At 36.9% G+C, this 21,153-nt stretch overlaps 1 protein-coding gene across 1 annotated transcript in view; it reads left to right on the top strand.

The window, feature by feature from the left end:
• The window catches only part of NXPH1 (neurexophilin 1), a 284,857-nt gene extending 266,849 nt beyond the window's left edge, over positions 1–18,008 (top strand). The window contains exon 3 of the mRNA XM_006726871.3: positions 13,710–18,008. Within this exon, the coding sequence (XP_006726934.1) occupies positions 13,710–14,471 (762 nt within the window). The 3' untranslated portion in view covers positions 14,472–18,008. The remainder of the gene's footprint in view (positions 1–13,709) is intronic.
• Positions 18,009–21,153: the final 3,145 nt, after the last annotated feature.

Raw genomic sequence — 21,153 nt, 5'->3', positions numbered from 1 at the left:
TTACCAGAGGGGAGGTGGGTCGGGGGATGGATGAAATAGGTGATGGGGATTAAAGAGGACATCTATCATAATGAGCACAGAGTAAGTATAGAATTGTTAAATCACTATATTGTACACCTGAAACTAATATAACACTGTATGTTAACTATATGGGAATTAAAATGAGAAAATTAATAAAAGTAAAAAAGGAACAATTAAAAGCAGCTATCTGAAACAAACTGAAAAAAAAGTACTTTAAAGGTCAAGGGGATCTCAGAGCTGTGACTGCACACACATTTTCATCCAAACTCCCTATTATGACTTCACTTACAGCATCCTGTCATTCTGGGGCTCTGTTTCCTCCATTCCTTTCATGACCTGTCTCTTCCTATACCATAATCTTTGGGTGAACATCCTTCTTTGATTTAGTGGCATTGTTTACTTAATTCCCTTGGTAACAATAAAAGCCAAGTCTTTTTCTTTCTGCACTCCAGGCATGCCACTATATCTGATTAACATAAAGCCATAGCACCTAGATCCAGAGGCCATCTTTTTATTTGTTTATGAGATATCTCTTCCTAAATATCCTTTTTCCTGAGTACCTGGCTCTTTGGTATGAGATTCCACATGCCATGGGAATAGGGGAGAGGCATAGGACAAGACCAAAGTGAAATCTAGCCCAGGTTTGTGGACAACAGGTGCATCTGGTTCCAAAACTGGCAGTAATGGGGTCAGAGATCTGTGGAGGATACAGGGTGTTTACCCGGTGCTAGGAATCTTATAAGAAAGAAAATCAAAGAATGGATGTAATCTTTTGGGAGGGGCTTTAGAAAAAAAAAACAGATTGGTTTAAGAGCTTTCAAGAGATTATTTTGTTTGTATGTGTGTGTTTGTGTGTGTGTGTGGACACAGTGGCCTTTGAAGTTCCCTGTGCATAAGTTGTATCTTCCTTGAGCTATGTTGAAGAGCTGTTAGGGCCTGGTGTTCTAGGTGTATGTTCTTTGACTACATCTTGCTTTGGTCAAGGCATGATCCAGAAATATTTATTTACTCAATGTCAGAAGTTTTTATGTAAGTCAAACTCCAGAGCATCATCAACTTTTGGATGAAATGGTGAGGGGTCCATTCCCTTTGCTAGATTTTATATCTTCTCAGAACATTGTATTTGTTGCACTTCAGGAAGTAGGAGATTCCCAGTCCACAGGACTTTTATGGGAGTATAGAGGGACTGTACTTCCGGGAGCTTAGCCCTCTATCATATTTCTGGGTTGGTTGTCCAGCTTGCTGTCCACTTTGTACCTGGAAAGCTCTGAGCAGTGTCGCCCACACATTATAGCTTGATATGAATGATACCCTAGAAGAATTTTTGTACCTATTTAGGGTCTAAATGGCACAGGGATGATATTTCCCTGTAACTAGTTTCTATCATTTCATTTATTTTTTTTAAAGATTTTATTTATTTATTTGACAGAGAGAGACAGAGCGAGAGAGGGAACACAAGCAGGGGGAGTGGGAGAAGGAGAAGCAGGCTTCCTGCTGAGCAGGGAGCCTGATGTGGGGCTCGATCCCAGGACCCTGGGACCATGACCTGAGCCGAAGGCAGACACTTAACGACTGAGCCACCCAGGTGCCCATATCATTTCATTTATATAACGTATTTTTCCTCTATCAGAAGGTTTCCAGATCAAGATCTTAATAATCAGGGTAAATAGGCATATTGTCTCAAAAAATATCAAAGTCGTCATTTCCTCAGGAATTTGAGCTTCTCTTGGATAAGGTGTACTATTATTACTACTCAGTATGTAGATATAGGTTGCTGAAAATAGGGTTGGAAGGCAAGTCAATCCTTCCTCATTTGGTCCATTCTAGATAGGCATGCACTTTAACTTTAAGAAGCTATAAACCTTCATTAGCATCCACATAATAAGCCTTTTTATGGAGAATCACTCATATTAACCTTCAATTCAGAAAGAAAGACCCCAGATCTAACCAGCTATTCTTACATATACAACATTTCTCTTTTCCTCAAAGACATCTGGACTTACTGACAAATTCAAATCTCTTTAAGGGTAATGACAAAAATGATGCTGAAATGGCTTTATTTCAGCCCAGAAATTGTCTTTCAACATGTTATTTTACATATTTTGTTCATTATATTAACCACATATCCAGAGGTCTTAACACTAGATACTCCTTATATATTTTAAATGGAAGGAATAGGAAGCCTGAGTGGCTCAGTGGGTTAAGCATCTGCCTTCACCTCAGGTCATGATCCTGAGTCCTGGGATTGGCTAGCTGCTCACTGGGGAGTCTGTGTCTTCTTCTGCCCCTCCTTCCTGCACTTGCACTCTCTCTTTCTCTCTCTCTCTTGCAAAAATAAATAAAAATCTTCTAAAAAAATAGAAGGAATATAAAATACTAACACAAGAAGCAACTTTTGCAATGCAAACCTGGGTAATCCATAATTACACTTTGAGAGAATGGGTTAAGTGGGGCTAAGTGGAATAATTACTCTCAATTTCTCATCAATATTAATGTGTTTATGTGTCAAAATTTACAAGTTTATACAGTAAGCATGAAGGAAGGGACAATATTTTCACAGGATGAAAAAGTGTACTTCTCAGGAGTAGAAACAGTAGTTCATGGCTCTTCATAAGGCATGTTTTTTCCTCTGCAGCTAAAGAACCAAGAACATTTTAAATACAATTTTTATAAGAGTACCTACAGGAAAGGAATCAAAGGGAAAGCTAATGATTATGGTTATACAAACTTGTGAAGAGCCCAGTTATCCATGACTCAGAACAGTCTCCAGTACAGTAATGTAGGGAATAGTTAGAACCCTACGTTAGAAGTCAGCCATCCTCCATGGGAGCATGAGAACTCATGGGGTAACATACCTAAAATTCTTAGCCATTTGAGGATTCTTCACACTAATAGAAACACCATATTTCTAGTTTTTGAGGATGACATGGAATGTTCAATTTGGTCAGAATGCCTTCTCTTAAAGTTACTATGTTAAAGATAAATTATTGCCCACATTTGCCAATACTAAATCATAACATAATCAGCTTGGTCACTTATCACCACCTACTGCTAAAGACGACCACAGAGCTGTTATAATTATGCTGATTTCCATCTCCGTTTGTTTGGATCATTTGAGCAGATGTAATGTCTCCTGTGAGAACCAGGAATAGAATAGCTGTGTGCATTCTGAAAGCCTTGTTTTCCTTTTCTTGAGGGTTTCATAACCTAGCCAAGCATAATAGCTCTCACATGTTGAACTCATACTATTTCCCATATTTTTATGTGTACTATGTATGAAGTGTACTTTATTTTCATGAAAACCCAATGAGTGAGGTATCATCTAATTAGAGAAAATGTGGTCCTAAGGGATCACTAGTGATAAAGTAGCAGATTTTGGATTTAGCCTTCAATCTCTGACTGCAAAGCCCATTTTCTTAGTTTCTATGCACTACAACCTCCCAGCACCTACTGTGTTAAAGGAGAGGCACAAAGTTCCTTCTCTGCTTTTCCATTGTTAATGCAGCACTGTTGCTCCTGGAGCACTGCTTTGCAGCAGAAGGAAATGATGTATTTTTGATGTATTAAAACACTAACCCATCTTCTCCAGCTTATCATATATAATACAAGCACTCCAGGTATTGTCAATGTCAAGTGCAGACTCAAAACTTGTAAGAGAGAAATCTCTGAGGGCCACCCCCCATCTTGATTGTGACTAAAGAACAATGACCTTCACTGTTAAAATAGGTGTATGTAAGAATATAAACCACACAGGTAATGTATGGGGTGATTTCTCTATGCAAAGTACTCCCTTCTCCAAGGTACAAAATGTCATAGTATAGAAGAACATCCCTCAAAGAGTTAATAGTCCTCTTAGGAAAACTTGATAAAAAAGAGCCCCACATGTCTAGAAATATCTGCATATTTTTCTCTAAACTAGCTAAGAAAGGGGCTGGAGAAGGCCTTGGGCACATGTAGCCCCCTTGTGAAATTTTATAATGCCTGAAATAAAGAAAATTCAATTTTTTTGGAGGGAAAAAAATTAAGCAGAACAAAATGAATTAAAGGAAAAATTATTATTATTAATTATTATTATTATTATTATTGTTATTATTATTATTATTATTATTTTGAATATTCTACCCAGTGTGAGCCTATGGTAAAGACATTTTTTAGGCATGGACAACTTAGTGTATCCCCTATGAACTCTTTCTAAAAGAAATCACACAAATCCATACATCAATGAAGATTAAAATTCAGCTCAAAAGAGGAGAAAGTGAGGTATCTGCAACAACAATGGCAGAAAAAGTAGTAGAATCAAGGTTAAAAAACAACTGGAGGTAACCTGGCCGTGAAACAATGTAATGATTAAGGATCTATCACAAAAGGTAAACAAAAAATGGAAGTCTGGTCCATCCATGTTATAAAATTTTATATTCTCCTTTAATAAAGTTGATACACCTGGATGTACTAAGAGGTATGCATCTCTAAGATATTTTATTGATAGGGAAATATACAATGTAATTCATAAAATATGACACTATATATATAATATTTATATGTGAAAACTAAGATATTTAGAAGCAATATACACCAAAATTTTGACAAGTTTTACCTCTGGAGAGAGGGGTGAGATTGTAAGAGAGCAGGGGTTGATGATGAAGACAGGCTTTTACTGTCTACTTCATAAATTCTATAACATTTGAATGTTCTGATAAACATATATTAACGTAGAATTGCATGATTAAAATAATTTTAAAAAAGTAAAGGACACAGCCTGTGTAGTAACTAGGGGGTAGGTCTTTCACTTAACAGCAATGATCTGGTCAAGCTTTTTTGAGTTTCTGTATCCCCGTGTGTAAGCTAAAGATAACAATATTGTCTTTAAAGTGTGTGTGTGTGTGTGTGTGTGTGTGTAAGTTTGAGTGAATGTGTATAGTTAATTAATTAATTAATTAATTTTAGAGAGAGAGAGAGGCAGGGCTCGATCTCATGACCGTTAGATCATGTCCTGAGCCAAAATCAAGAGTCTGATGCTTAACCAACTGAGCCATCCAGGCGCCCCTGTGTGTAGTTTAAATTAAATACAATGTCATACATCAAATACTAATTACCATGACTGGAATATGGTATGCCCTTATCCAATAGAAGTTAATAGTATGCAACATATATTCAACATAGCAAATCACAAAATTGTCAAAATGAAGTAATCATAGATCAAGACCATTTTGTTGATTAGTTATTCACCATTGAAAGATATTGCTTAAGCATCAAGTTGTTTAAAATTTTTGGCTTAAGTATTCATACAGTTGATGAAATAAATACATAATTTTCAAAGTAATCTTGAAATTATTTATATTGAATAGTAATAGATCGACAGTAAAACGTGCAGGTTAGTGGAAATTAACAGGCATCTTATTGCTCTTTTATGAAAAGAGGTTTTATAAAAACTTCTGGAGACACCTCTCATAGGATACAGTATATGTAAAGGAGTGAAATGTTTATATACTGTCTCATAAGGCCAGGAGAATAATTGAGGGGGCAGTATAGTTGAGGAGTGGTTTAGTTTTCTAAAAGTGGTATCTTTCAACAATATTTTAAATGATACTGTATTGACATCATGATTGTAAGCCTATAATGAAAAGATTAGAGGAAGCGATGTGAAAGTGTGGTCCTAAAGTATACAGAGAAGGAGCTAGATCGAAGTGTGGCAGCTCTTATATGCTTACATTCCACCATCCAATGGCAGTCTTTTCTCCTTAGTTCCATACACATGTCCTGCCCCAGGCAATCTCTCTTCATGTTAAACCCAAGCTCTGTCTTTGTTTATGGTTGAAGGAAATGACCCTTCTCTTTGTACCTATTTTTGGATGTTCTTAAATACACGTGTACTTTAAATTGCATCCATCTAATCATGTTAAGAATCTTTATGATCCTCAGTGTCTCTAAAACAATGAGACAGACAACACATATAATTTGTGGAAATGGTGTCATTGGACTGGCAAGCCAGCTTCTTTGGAACGGGTGTGGTGACTTTTGACATGGAGAATTATATTCAGTCAGAAAGTGTATTTGGTGTTTTCACTGATACAGAATAGGTTATTTGTAGAAGAAGTTTCACAATGCTTTGCCTTTTTTGGAATTGGGTTCAGTAGATGTTGTCAGCTTTTTCTTTTGTACTCATCTTTATGCCATAGTCTTCACTTTTGTTATCACTCAGATATACTGACATCAAAGAATCTTTAGGTGACTTTGAAAAAGAAACTCTTTTATTATGTTTGTAACATCAATAGTAGAAGGTGTTCTGGATGTAAGGTTTCTTTTTAATGATTTTTTTTATTCAGTAGGGCTCAAAATCTTTCAGTTTTATATGTATATTTATGTGTTTCAAAATTGAAAATTCTTAAGATGTAAAGCAATATGAGAGAACGAGTCACCAGTGATTCCTAACTGCAGCTGGGAGCAGATCGATTAAGCTAGTTGCTCTTTCTCATCTTGCATCATCTCTTCACCACTACTAAAACTAGCTTCAGTAAGGTCATTAGTAGTGGATTCAAAGGATTTTTTTTTTTTAATTTCCTGTTCCCATAACTGTACCTGGCACAACAGCGTATGCTCAGTGTTTGTTGAAAAGAAAAGGCCTGAAGTTGGCTCTACCTTCTAAGAACATGGTTAATTCTAAAGCATGTAGCTATTAATATCAAGAAGTTTTTAGTAGTGGATTCAAAAGTCAAGGGGCTTCTTTCCAAGTGTTTATACTATTCAACGTTTACTTGGAATTTGTTGTTGTTTTTTTTTAAGATTTTATTTATTTATTCATGAGAGACAGAGAGAGAGAGAAGCAGAGGCAGAGGGAGAAGCAGGCTTCCTGCGGAGCAGGGAGCCTGATGCGGGACTCGATCCCAGGACCCCGGGATCATGACCTGAGCAGAAGGCAGACGCTCAACTGACTGAGCCACCCAGGCGTCCCTGTTTACTTGGAATTTGAATCTGCCTATGCCTGCCTTTCCTCTCCCCAACTTTTCTTTGTTTCTACAATAATATTTTCTTTCTAATATTCTCCTTTGTTTCTACCTATCCTGGCTCCTCTTCTGCTTGTCCTCAAAGCACTGGTATTAGATATTGTTACCAACCTTCTTCTGTGTCACCATGTTCTATCTGAACAATACATTTCCTTCCTACTACAAAATCAACATCACTATCCCTCTCATTTCTGCAGACATTCAGACCCATGTTACCAACTTTCTTTGGATAGCATCACTGGAATGATTTGCAGGCACTTCAACCTCCAATTTTCCTCTGAGATTTAATTATATTTTCCAGCTAACTTGTTACTTCTGTATTCCCTGCAGATGCCAGGAAACTCATTAATTCAACTTTTCATATTCCTGATTAGTTAAAAAGTCATCAAGCTGAGGTAATCCTACCTCTGAACTATCTCATATCCATTTTTCTTTCTCTTTTTCTCTGCCATTGCCTTGGTGAAGTCTCATTTTTACTTTCTCAAACGAAGTATCACAACTAGTTATGTAATGAATCATTCTACTAGTCATTCTTCCTTCAAGGTCTCTCCCTACCAATTCATCCTTCAATGTCTACTCAGTGATTTTTCTAGAGCCAGAATAACCTAATTAAAAGCAGAATAAATAAACAAAAGCAAAACAGATACACACAAACAAAAACAAAAGCAAAACAGAACAAAATTTAGTGATTCCCCACTACCTATAAGTTTAAGTTCAAATGCCTTAGTAGGAACATCACAATTTGACCCTAGCCCACCTTCTTCAATTTCTACCCACTTCTTACAACTTCTCCTTTTCCTCCTTTTCAGTGCTCTCTGAGGCTCAGCAGTAAGGAGCTATTTTCCATTCTTATATTTAACATGCCCCTTCTCAGCTCTGTGCTTTACACAGTATATTCCTTATGCTTGGATCTCCTTTAGCCTCTTCTCTCTCTGTTGAACTCCCAAGTGTCTTTTATCTCCTAGATCTGAGGATTATTTCTACTGTTACATCTTCTCTACCTTTCAACTTTGATTCTGACTACTAGAATGTTGTACATAGTGTTAGTCCCATCACATTGTTACTTGCTTAATTGATTTCCCCATTAGACTGTGAACTTCTTGAGGGCAAGGACCATGTCTTATTTAGCTTTGTATTCCTATTATTTAACTCAATATTAGCAGAGTCTCACTATATTTATTGAACTAAAAACCAAAATAAGTCAGGATTACTTATGCTCAACAGGTCTGGGGATTTTCCTAAGGACCCTTCTTGGGTTTTCATGATTGATAATCTTTTAGACATTGCCCTGCTTCTCTCCTAACCTAAATGAAAGGAAAGGGGAAGGGAAGAGAGAAATAAGAATATTCAAGACTGTGTTGTTGACAGTTACAGCTAAACCTACTTTGATTCTGTACTCAAACTGAGATGTTCTGGAGAGGTTTCTTGACAGCACCACTGCAAGGCTTCCACATTACAAATAAATGCTTTGCATTTGGTAGTTGAGCAGTTTAATGGCTGAACTTACGCTCATTCTTCGTTAACTTGAGTTTTACTATCTACTCAGCTTGCCATATTCTTTGGTTGTCACACCAGAACTTTTAAAAGTATATGCTTTCTTTTTAAATTGTTAGCTTCACGGTTTTGGTTATGTAAAAGGGAGATTTTCTTATAAAAATATTTTTTTGGTTTCATATCCTATTATTATTCACTTACAAAAGTATTATCCAGTGAGATTCGGAGGTTAAAATATTTGAGGATGTTAATAGTAATAATAATGTTGAACACTCACCATGGCCCAGGCACTGCTCTTAGTGCTTTAAATAGAGTGTCCTACTTGATTCACAAAACAGCTCTATGAAGGAGGTAGGCATTCTTCTCCTGTTTTCTAGAAGAGAAAAACATAAGTGTAAACAAGTTGAGCCACTTACCTATATCATATAGCTGTTACAGATCACGGCCTAGATTGGGATTCAGGCCATCTAGCTCCAGAACTCACACTCATAGTCACTACAGATGTGGAGAGTATCATTTAGAACTAAGTATCTGTTCTACCCAAAATTCAGAGGTTTATTTGCCTGTCAGTCTTAGCATCTTTATCGAATAGATTGGCTCTTTAAAATCCTATCTCCTACTTCTACATTTTTTTCCTTTCACTTCTCATATGCTGCTGGTGGATTGCACTCTAATTCCCTTTTACTTCCTTCTTTTGGGACAATCCATTACTGCTTCATGAGCCAGTGCACCATGGATGCGTCTCATTACAGCCCCTCTCCTAATCAACTGTGTTGATGCTGAGATACAAGTACCGAAACCAAATATGTGCCTGTATTTATTTTTCTTGTCACGCAAAGAATAGGAAACTACTTATGTAATTCCAGGTAAAAATTGAGAATAGGATATGAATTTATTTCTTGTAATTCTTTTTTTTTTTTTTAAAGATTTTATTTATTTATTTGACAGAGAGAGACACAGTGAGAGAGGGAACACAAGCAGGGGGAGTGGGAGAGGGAGAAGCAGGTTTCCCGCCGAGCAGGGAGCCCGATGCGGGGCTCAATCCCAGGACCCTGGGATCATGACCTAAGCCGAAGGCAGACGCTTAACGACTGAGCCACCCAGGTGCCCCTCTTGTAATTCTTTTGTACTAAGCATAAGTATAGAGGCTGTGTTAAGGACAACATTTATATAGTCAGGCAAGTGGAGATTTGGATGTTTGACCAATCAATTAGATTTCATCGAGACAAAATAAAATAAATACACAAAAAATAAACTCCGAAGCTAAAAGAGCTGTACTACTCTTATAAATTGTTTGTTTTAAATTTTATACTATAGCTACTGTTATAGAAAAAGTTATTTTGAAATGCACTTCTTTCAGTGAATTAGTAGAACTGTAGTTGTTTTTGTTTTGTAAATTATAATGATATAATATTAACTATGGAAGTACTAAGGATTATACTTTTCATATTAGAGTAAAAATTGTTCCATAGAGGACTGACTTTATTATCAGGCAGAGAGGATAGATAGGAAATTTCATGCTTTTCCCTTAAGAAAGCTCATACATTTCTATGCATCATCCCCCTCCCCAAAGGGTATTTCCTTCTCAGTCTCTTCCCGTTAAGACTTAATATATAGTCCTTGTTAAAAAACAAATTGAATTTTGATAAGGCAGCCACTTTGCTGTTACTGCTCACATACTGCTTGAGTGTGATCCATTTCTGGAATGTTTTGGAATGAAAGGAATTTGCAAACAGGAAACAGTTTGGGTGCAGGGGGAAAAGAGGAGAGACCAATTTGAGGGTTGAGGACAACTGAAAGGGAATTACCTAGCACTAAAAGAAAGATAGGTATTAAAGAGGGTACGTGATATGACGAGCACTGGGTGTTATACTCAACTAATGAATCATTGAACGTTATATCAAAAACTAATGATGTACTTATATCCTGGCCAATTGAATTTAAATTAAAAAAAAAAAAGTCGGCAGCAAACACAACCTTCTTTCAATTCCCTATATTTGCCCCAAGTTTGTTCATTTTGGTTGGGTATTGATATGTTTAAGAGTTTAGAGATTGTGTGCAGGAGGGTGATCTTTACTTCCGTTAGATGTGGCACCTCCACCACAATCCATGCATTATTTCTGCACCTCATCCCATCCGTAGGGTCTGATTCTCCATTGGTCAGTGTTTGTCTCTCCTCTATTAACCTCTGTGCACAATGGCCTTCTGGATCTTTCTATAAAAGCATCACAATTGCCTTGAGGATCACAGTGGTTGCAACTGGACCCAGGCTAGTAGCTTGAAATGGTGACAGAGCTTTTGTGTTAGCCCACCCAATATCATAGTCTTGGTTTTTCATGGTGCAGTCATGAGGTATAAATCCATTTTCATGGATGAGAGGCAATGAGTTCATGTGGGACTAAACTTGCAGGGTTTCTTAAGCTCAGCATTACTGGGAAGAGACCAGCTTCAGCTGGTAGTTTTTCCCAGGTGGGAATGGCTTCATACCACTCATATTGTCTCAATTTGAACTGGGTAGAGATAAGACCATTTGCCAGCTGGCAGTGGGAAAGCTCATTGATCCTGAGGAATTTGTGAAAAGACAACATTACAGATCTAAGTGACTTTGTTCTAGCTTAGATTACCAAGGCCTCTTGCATGTATATCCCTGGGGAAACACATCCCATGTAGGTTCTGAGTACTTGGCTATGTAATCAAGAGCAAAGCTACCCTCAAAACAGATCTCCATATGTACCACTTGGTGACCTCCTTTCTCTAGTTGTCTTCACATAGCAGCTTGGGATTTATAAAAATAGCTGAATTTAATCGAACAATTTCCATGTCTGAGCTACCTTATGAGGGAGGCACCATTGTTACTCTCACTTTGCAGGTGTAGGAAACTGAGGTAGGGGGATGTTAAATGACTTGACCAAGGGCACACAGCTTGGCAGTGGCAGAGCTTAGCATAGATTCCAGGGAGACTGGCTCTAAAGTTTATGCCCTTACTCCCTAGGGATTGGGATAGAGTCCTTTTAGCACAAGTGATGGAGTAAAAGGCTATTCTCAGGCCAGAGTTGTACCTTAGGCCTTCATGCCTAAGTCTATAGACAGACCTCTAGAATGCAGTTCTAATTCCTAATAGACCTGAATTAAAAAGCTTTCCAGCAATGGCCTCTTATTTTGAGAGCAGTTTGGAAGGGGACTGGAGGCTCCAAACGAAGCTGCTGAGTGGTAGTCAGACTCATGTCTGAGATAGGACTGAAGATGGAGGTTTATTGTGAAACTTGGCTTCTTAATGGGCAGTGTGGGACTCTCTTTGGCAGACTTACCCTATAGGCAGTCAGTCTACATCTTAAAAGTTTTTTTTTTTTGTATTGGCTGTTTTAATTCCTGTGGGTTCTTGGCTGTCTTCCCTACTGTCCTTGAGGCCTCCCTGTCAGGATCAGAGGTCACTGCTTTAATTTTAGGCTAATGAGTGCATTGTAGATACTCATTTCTTTCTTTTATTTCTTCTATACTAAGGCATAAATATAGGAGCTGTGCTAAGGACATGCTTGTTTAATTTGGCAAGTACAGATTTGGAAGTTTGGTCAGTAAGTTAGATTTAGGGTTCCTCTGAATCCCTGGTCTAGTTGGGGATCTAAATCTTCCCAAAGAGACAAGACCAGGGTCCCAGGAGGATGGTTTCTGAATGTGACTCTCACATTCCAACCTGAAGTGACCTCTCTGTCATTGACCATGTGTTGTTTGTTTCTCTAGATTGTCAGTTATCTCTAAGATGTTGTGTATTAGATGTTTTCATTTATGTCCCTTTTCCTAGACAACATTTTAAGCCCCTTAAGGCAAAAACATTATGTCTTTTTTTTAAATTTTATTATGTTATGTTAATCACCATACATTACATCATTCGTTTTTGATGTAGTGTTCCATGATTCATTGTTTGCGTATAACACCCAGTGCTCCATGCAGAACATGCCCTCTTTAATACCCATCACCAGGCTCACCCATCCCCCCATCCCCTCCCCTCTAGAACCCTCAGTTTGTTTCTCAGAGTCCATAGTCTCTCATGGTTCGTCTCCCCCTCCGATTTCCCCCCCTTCATTTTACCCTTCCTACTATCTTCTTTTTTTTAACATACAATGTATTATTGAAAAACATTATGTCTTATACAATATGTTCCATGATAATAATAGATGATAATAAACATGTTTTGTTTTGACCAGTTAAAATATATTAGAGTGTCTTTGCAGAACTGACTTTTCTTTTTTTTCTTTTTTTTCTTTTTTTTATTATTATTATTTTTAAAAGATTTTATTTATTTATTTGACAGAGAGAGACACAGCAAGAGAGGGAATACAAGCAGTGGGAGTGGGAGAGGGAGAAGCAGGCTTCCTGCCGAGCAGGGAGCCTGATGCGGGGCTTGATCCCAAGACCTGGAATCATGACCTGAGCCGAAGGCAGACGCTTAACGACTGAGCCACCCAGGCGCCCAGAACTGACTTTTCTAATAGGACTGTGGCACAAATTACCAAAAGTCTTTAGGATGTTGGTTGACGTATTTCTGAGAATCATACAGTTTTAAAGCTTATGGTAATTTTGAAGTAGAAAAATAACAATGATTTGTAAAATTTTTATTTTAAAAGTGTTTGGATTTGGGGTGCCTGGGTGGCTCAGATGGTTAAGCGTCTGCCTTCGGCTAAGGTCATGATCCCAGAGTCCTGGGATCGAGCCCCACATTGGGCTCCTGGCTCAGCGAGGAGCCTGCTTCTCCCTCTCCCTCTGCCTCTCTCCCTGCTCATGCTTTCTCTCTCTCTCTCTGTATCTCTGTGTCTCAAATGAATAAATAAAATCTTTAAAAAAAAAGTGTTTGGATTTTGGTGCTAAGAAATAATTACTTTAGTTTGATTTCTGTTTGAATTCAGTTTGCTTTACTCATGTTAGGTGGTCTTTTCCTTGTCAAAGTCAATATTTTTATATAGTCTTTCAGTCATGTTTAATGGTTTTTATCCACCTACACCTCCTCTCTCCCATCTCATATAAAAATGGAAGTGGTATTTTATCATGTCTTAACAAATAAATATCGGCCAGATGCTAAAGGTAATTTAAGTGAAGTGTCCTCATTTAATTCTGAGCCTCTGAGAAAGGGCTTGGATCTGTGTGTTGGGTGTTCTCAGATACCGAGATGTAAACATAATTTTTCTGTTCCATTTTCAGGTCACATGTGCCAATTTAACAAATGGTGGAAAGTCAGAACTTCTAAAATCAGGAAGCAGCAAATCCACACTAAAGCACATATGGACAGAAAGCAGCAAAGACTTGTCTATCAGCCGACTCCTGTCACAGACTTTTCGTGGCAAAGAAAATGATACAGATTTAGACCTGCGATATGATACCCCAGAACCTTATTCTGAGCAAGACCTTTGGGACTGGCTGAGGAACTCCACAGACCTCCAAGAGCCTCGGCCCAGGGCCAAGCGAAGGCCCATTGTTAAGACGGGCAAGTTTAAGAAAATGTTTGGATGGGGTGATTTTCATTCCAACATCAAAACAGTGAAGCTAAACCTGTTGATAACTGGGAAAATTGTAGATCACGGCAATGGGACATTTAGTGTTTATTTCAGGCATAATTCCACCGGTCAAGGGAATGTATCTGTCAGCTTGGTGCCCCCTACAAAAATAGTGGAATTCGACTTGGCACAACAAACCGTGATTGATGCCAAAGATTCCAAGTCCTTTAACTGTCGCATTGAATATGAAAAGGTTGACAAGGCTACCAAGAACACACTCTGCAACTATGATCCTTCAAAAACCTGTTACCAGGAGCAGACCCAAAGTCATGTATCCTGGCTCTGCTCCAAGCCCTTTAAGGTGATCTGTATTTACATTTCCTTTTATAGTACAGATTATAAACTAGTACAGAAAGTGTGCCCCGACTACAACTACCACAGCGACACACCTTACTTCCCCTCCGGATGAGGATGAACAAGGGTGAGACTGAAGCCTGAGGAATTAAAGGTCATATGACAGGGCTGTTACCTCACAGAAGAAGGTCACATCTGTTGCCTGGAATGTGTCTACACTGCTGCTCTTGTCAACTGGCTGCAAATGTGCCAGTGGAAATCAATCTGATGTAATTTCTGCCCAGTCAGCTTCATCTCTCAGTATAGTTGTAAATCACCACAGATTTTAAAGGCACACTTAAAGACATGCTCTCACACATAGATGTACACAAACACATATTCTTATACATTTCAGCTTGCATCTGTCACGATTCCTGTCAAGAGGGCTTTCATTGTCTGACTCATAATGGTTTAGGATAAACTTTCGTCAAGCAAAAGGATTAACTAGACAGTGAATGGTTTCTAACACTTGCTGTTATGGAAATCTCTTTTAAAGTCTTGAGTACATGCTAATCAATAATCCCCATTCATGCATTCCTACTGCTTGGAGTAGCTGTACTGGTAAATACTACTGTAGGAGTATATGCTTGTTAAAATGGAAAAAAAAATGTGTCTTTAGAGCTCAGTATTCTTTATTTTATGAACACAACAAAGTGTAGTAAATTTTTTCCAGCATATAGTAGGCACATTCAAGGTAATATAAGATGGCTCTTTTTTTCTATGGAGGGAGCCTGTTTTCAGTAAAGATGAGCAAACATTTGGAATTTACATGTGGGCAGACATTGGATTACAGCTTTCATCACCAGTCATTGGACTTTTGCAAAGTGAGACCAGCTAAGGCTGCTTAAAACAAGTTCTGATCATTATATAAGAAGGGAAATGCCTGACAGACACCATGTAAGTTATAAGTGTCTGTCTTATCTTTACTGCACATATTGTAACAAATTCAATATCCTAGTCTTCATTTGTATGAATGGTTTGTATTGTACATAGTTTAACCCAGTGTTATTTGAGCTGCTTATTAATATTAACTTGTATTTGTCTCTGCTTGTTATTGGTTAAAAAAGAAAAAAAAAGGATATGAGGAATCCATTTTATCAATGTAGCTGTGACCTCCATTAAAAAGACAAACTTAATGTACAAAGCATTTATTCAGCTCAAGTATTGTTGAAAGCTATACATATACAACATTACAGTCTGTCTGTATTTAGATATTTTATTTCTGGACAAAATGAAATGTACATAAAAATAAAATGCTTAAAGTTGAGTTTCAATATGTGCTTGTGTAAGATGGTGATTTAAGTGGTTCTGACAAGAAGAATGTGCTGGAATACAGTAATGGTTTTGCATCTCATGTCTCTAAATTTGTACAGAACTATCTAAATTGCTATTAGTTGCTCAGTCAAAACAACTTAGGAGTTTCAGTCTCAAGCCTGGGAAGCAGTTGTGGCGTACGGCATTGCACACATTTTTGGTTTACTGTTGTGCTAGTGATTCACGAATACCAAAAATCAATGAGCAGAAGAGACAATTGAGGTCTCCTAAATATTATAGCTATTTTTCTTCCCTGTGTAGAGTCTATTTAGCAGGGAGACTGAGAAGAAGGTAATTTTTTGTGGCTGACTTTCTCTGATTTACTGTAATCACTCAACCGAGAAAATTACAGTAGCAGTGAAGGGCTTTGGTGTCTAATATACTTACACCAAATGGGATCGACTTACCTATATAGCATTGTTTATGAACAGTAAGCTTTCTTTTAAAACATAATTACTGTATGTAATCCCAGCAAAATAAACAGAAGAAGAAATATGCAAGATAACCCATTTTTAAAGTCACAAGTGGGGGATTGAGATAGAGTCTCAAAGGTTAACCAAAGAAGCCAGATTAAAACACTAACCCGTTCTCATCTTCCCTTCATGCTGCATAGGGATAAGTATGTTTTCATACAGAAAATAATCGAAGTACTACAGGGAACATAAGACCACAGAGTTCTAAAGTGAGAACTCAGCAACTGATTTGACTAAAGAGAACCTTCAACTGCAAATCAAAGACACATCGTTCTGTTAAATGTCCATCTCTCAAAATTCTCCAATATATCTAGACAACCATTTCTATCAATGTATTAATTAATTTGCCATGGAATTTAGAAGCTAATGTTGGAACAGACTCTCTCTGGCACAACAGGCAATAAATGCTTCATGAGTTCCAGCTGTGGGACGTATTTGCTACAGATAAATCTTATTATTCTGGGATTTATTTATCAAAATGATCACTTAGAAGTTAGCTGTGCTTAGCAAAAAGGAGAATAAATGAGAAGGGGAAAATCATTTAAAAAATTTTTTTAGGACCATTTGATTAGTGGATCGTGACTCCCATTATGTGGTCTGATCTGTCCTTTTTTATTTTATTATTTTATTTTTTTAAGATTTTATTTATTTATTTGACAGAGAGAGAGAGAGCACAAGCCGGGGGAGCAGCAGGCAGAGGGAGAGAGAGAGGGAGAAGAAGACTCCCCTCTGAGCAGGGAGCCCATGTGGGGCTCGACCTCAGGACCCTGGGATCATGACCTGAGCCGAAGGCAGCGGCTTAACCGACTGAGCCACCCAGGTGCCCCTAATCTCCTTTTTTAATTCAAAATTCAAGATGAGATAAAAATACATTTCAGTCTCCACCCATCTGCCCTGCTTTCTAACCTCCCCATGAAATGTTTTATAAACATACAGACCATAGCTAACAAACATCCAATGAATTTGAATTATTTTTCTCTAGTTTTTCTTTAAAAGAAAAAGAAAATGTAGCAAACTTCCAACAAGAATTTCAATTTTTTAAAATCCAAACCTTCAGAAATCCAACCTTCCAATTCCAACCTCCAAACTCTTTTTTCTGGCCCTGTACACACTTATCCAAATTGCTACATCATCAACACCTCCATCTGTAATATAGAAAAGTCATGATGATGTAGGACTTTGTATCCAATATACTCTTCCTGTTCTGGACAAGGATCATGATGAATATGAAGATTCTAAGGTTTAGATTAAAACTTTTATTAGACCAACTTGTTGATTTAACAAACTAGTTAGTTTTTAATTATGCTAGAAATCTATTTGTTATTTGGAGAAATTAAATTTTAAGTTGCCCTAAGAAAATCACCTTTTCTAGAATCTTAAATACTATTTCACCCCTTTGCTAAGATACAGAAAAAAACAAAAACAAAAACAAACCTGCAAGGGGGAAATAGATAGCACTTGATGCAAACATGGGTTTGTTGTTACCTGTTGTTCTTTTCAGAAACATTTTAGTAAAATTGAAATTATTATGAAGAAATATTGCAGCCTCTTGCCTCATGGAAGAAAAATGATACGAGTTACTGGTTTATCTACTTATGATAAAAATAATGCATTGTCATGGCATGGTTTCAGTCGGGCATTTTTGAGTCCCTGGCTCTTGTTAGAATTTCTCCGCATGAGTGGAAGGGGTATAACTGTTAATAAAATAGTATTAAAGTTCTGGAAGTAATTATTCTGCAAGTAATTGAGATACTTGTTAAGTTTAAAACTGTGGACTGGGAATCTTCATGTTCCTACATTTCAGCAATAAACTGTAAACCATATTTTTGCACAGAATAGATTAAAAGAAATCATGAGAAGCCTGAGAAAGTGTTCTGTCTTTTCCCTTTTCCCCACTGTTTTACATGTAAGAAACAGCTTAACCAATATAAACAGCTCTTTGGAAAAGCAATTTGCATCTCCATCATCAACTTTGAATGCGAAGTTTTAGCCTGAAGCAAATTCAAATGGCTGGGTTTATAAGCCTTTGAAAAATGTGGTTGCTGTACCAGTTTCAGATATTTATTGATATTTATTCAATTATCAATCTATTTACCTATTTATATTTATTATTTATCTTTACATTTTTATTTAAATAAAATGCAAATTAGTAGATGCATTAAAAATACAAAATTTAAAAACATTAATGTGTATAAAAGATGATTACTATTTACCTAGTTTATAGGAGACAAAAATGAGTATCTTTAAGCCAGAATTGAATCCTGAAAAGCTAGTTGCTACAACAGGCTTTTCTCAGGAGTCCCGTGCATACCAAAGACTGATTTCAGGGATTGAGAGCATAAAGAAAACATTCCTTAATTTAAAATTGCTGTGTATCATTGTGTTTTACATCCAATACTATCAGAAATATTTTTAAGTAACAAATTTACAACTACTTTTTACTAGGGTGGCAAAGAACACTATTCTCATGAGAGAATTTTAGTTTCAAGTTGTTGGTGTGAGCAAAGTCTAGTGACACAGCCTAAAATTAGGAGACTACCAGTGTCAAGCAGCTGGCCAAGTGCCGCAAGTTTGATCAAAAGCACTTTAATATTTATGGTTCTACATTTGCAGGAACATGCCTTTTATCACTGATGGATTGGAGGATGACTCTAAAGGTCCCAGAAGTGATGGATTCAGAAGGCTTAGAGACCTTCTGTCGGTGGCTGAGTGGCTGTTGCTGTTGGCGGGGCCTTTAGAGTTGCCAGGTGTTGATTCTCCCAAATTCTAACTAATGACTTAGACATACAGCTAAAGCACTGCTCACATCATCCTCACCTGGCAGCAGCTAGCGTCTTCTTTCCTACTTCTCTGTCAGGGCTCCAAAGAGACAACTAGAATGTTACTGATCTCTGATGGTCAAATTCCTTTATTCAAACACAGAAGTAAACTTGGCCACTGAGATTGTGACTGTTTAAAGAAATAATGCAAGAAAGTTGTTGGAATGTGCTATTGCCAAACAAGTAATTTTTCTCAAGTAAAATATCTGCCATTGCTTCTGTTACTGCCAATTTTCACTTTGTCATTTTTCTGAAACCCAATTTTAAAATTAATTTCTTTTTTTGCAACTTATGAAAGTTTTCAGTTAGAAAGCATGGCCAAGTGACATCACCTAATCAGGTTGAAAATATTTCATGGACTTTTTAAAAAATTGAAGTATAATTGGTACATAAGGTTATATTAGTTTCAGGTGTACAACATAATGATTGTATATTTGTATATATTGCAAGATGATCACTATAATAAATCTAGTTAACATCCATCACCATACATAGTTACAAAAATTTTTTTCTTGTGATAAAAACTTTGAAGGTTTACTCTTAGCAGCTTTTAAATATGTGATACAGTATTATTAACTATAATCACCGTGCTGTACATTATATCCCCATGACTTGTTTATTTTATAACTGGAATTTTGTACCTTTTTGACCCCTTTCATCCATTTTGTCTACCACCCCTTGCCTCTTTCTGGCAATCTATATCTTCTCTGCATCGATGAGCTTGGTTTTTGCTTTTGTTTCTGTTTTTTGATTCCAGTATAAGGGAGATCATACTGTATATTCTTTCTCTGATTTATTTTACTTAGGATAATGCCCTCAAGATCCATTCATGTCATAAATGGCAAGAGATCGTTATTTTTTATGGGTGAATAACAGTCCATTGCATGCATGTGTGTGTCACACACACACAATTTCTTTATCCATTCATCCATTAATGGACACTTACATTGTTTTCATATCTTGGCTATTATAAATAAATAATGCTGCAATGAACATGGGGTGCATATATCTTTTTGAGTTTGTCTTCATTTTCTTTGGATAGATACCTAGAAATGGAATTACTGGATCATATGGTAGTTCTATTTTTAATTTTTTGAGGAACTTCCATACTGTTTTCCATAGTGACTGCACTAATTTACCCTTCTACCAAAAGTGTATGAGGGTTCCCTTTTCTCCACATCCTTGCCAACATTTGTTATTGTCTTTTTGATGATAGCCACTCTGACAGGTATGAAGTAATATCTCATTGTGGTTTTGCTTTGTATTTCCCTGAGGATTAGTGATGTTGAGCATCTTTTCATGTGTCTGTTAGCCATCTCTATGTCTTCTTTGGAAAATTTTCTATTCAGATCTTCTGCCCATTTTTTAATTGGATTTTTTGTTTGTTTGCTATTGAGTTGTATGCATTCTTTGTGTATTTTGGATATTAACCCATTATCAGATATATGATTTGCAAATATTTTATTCTATTTACTAAATTGCCTTTTGATTCTTTTGATGATTTCCCTTCCTGCATAGAAGCTTTTTAGTTTAATGTAGTCCCACATGTTTATTTTTGCTTTTGTTGCCTTTGTTTTTTGTGTCAGATCCAAAAAAAATCATCACAAGACTAATGTCAAATAATTTACCACCTATATTTTCTTCTAAGAGTTTTATGGTTTTAGGTCTTACATTCAAGTTTTAATCCATTTTCAGTTAAGTTTTGTGTATGGTGAAAGGTAGTGGTCCTGTTTCATTCCTTTGCATGTAGCTGTCTAGTTTTCCCAGCACCATTTATTGAAGAGACTGTATGTTCCCCAGTGTATATTCTTGCCTCCTTTGTTGTAAATTAATTGACCAAATGTGTGTGGGTTTATTTCTGGGCTCTCTATTCTCTTCCATTATCTATGTGCCTGTCTTTATGGTAATATGATTTTGATTACTATAGGTTTGTAATTTAGTTTGAAATCAGGGAGTGTGATGCCTCCAGCTTTGTTCTTTCCCAAGATTGCTTTGGCTATTCAAGGTATTTTGTGGTTCCACACAAATTTTAGTAGTATTTTTCTAGTTCTGTGAAAAATGCTGTTAGTATATTGATAGAAATCATATTGAGTCTGTAGATTGCTTAGGGTGGTATGGACGTTTTAATAATATTAATTCTTCCAATCCATGA

This window comes from Leptonychotes weddellii, chromosome 12 (genome assembly GCF_054177405.1).
Source record: "Leptonychotes weddellii isolate Sample4059 chromosome 12, ASM5417740v2, whole genome shotgun sequence".
NCBI lineage: Eukaryota > Metazoa > Chordata > Mammalia > Carnivora > Phocidae > Leptonychotes > Leptonychotes weddellii.
The sequence above is the reverse complement of the archived record's forward strand: the minus strand, read 5'-3'. Positions and strand labels throughout refer to the sequence as shown.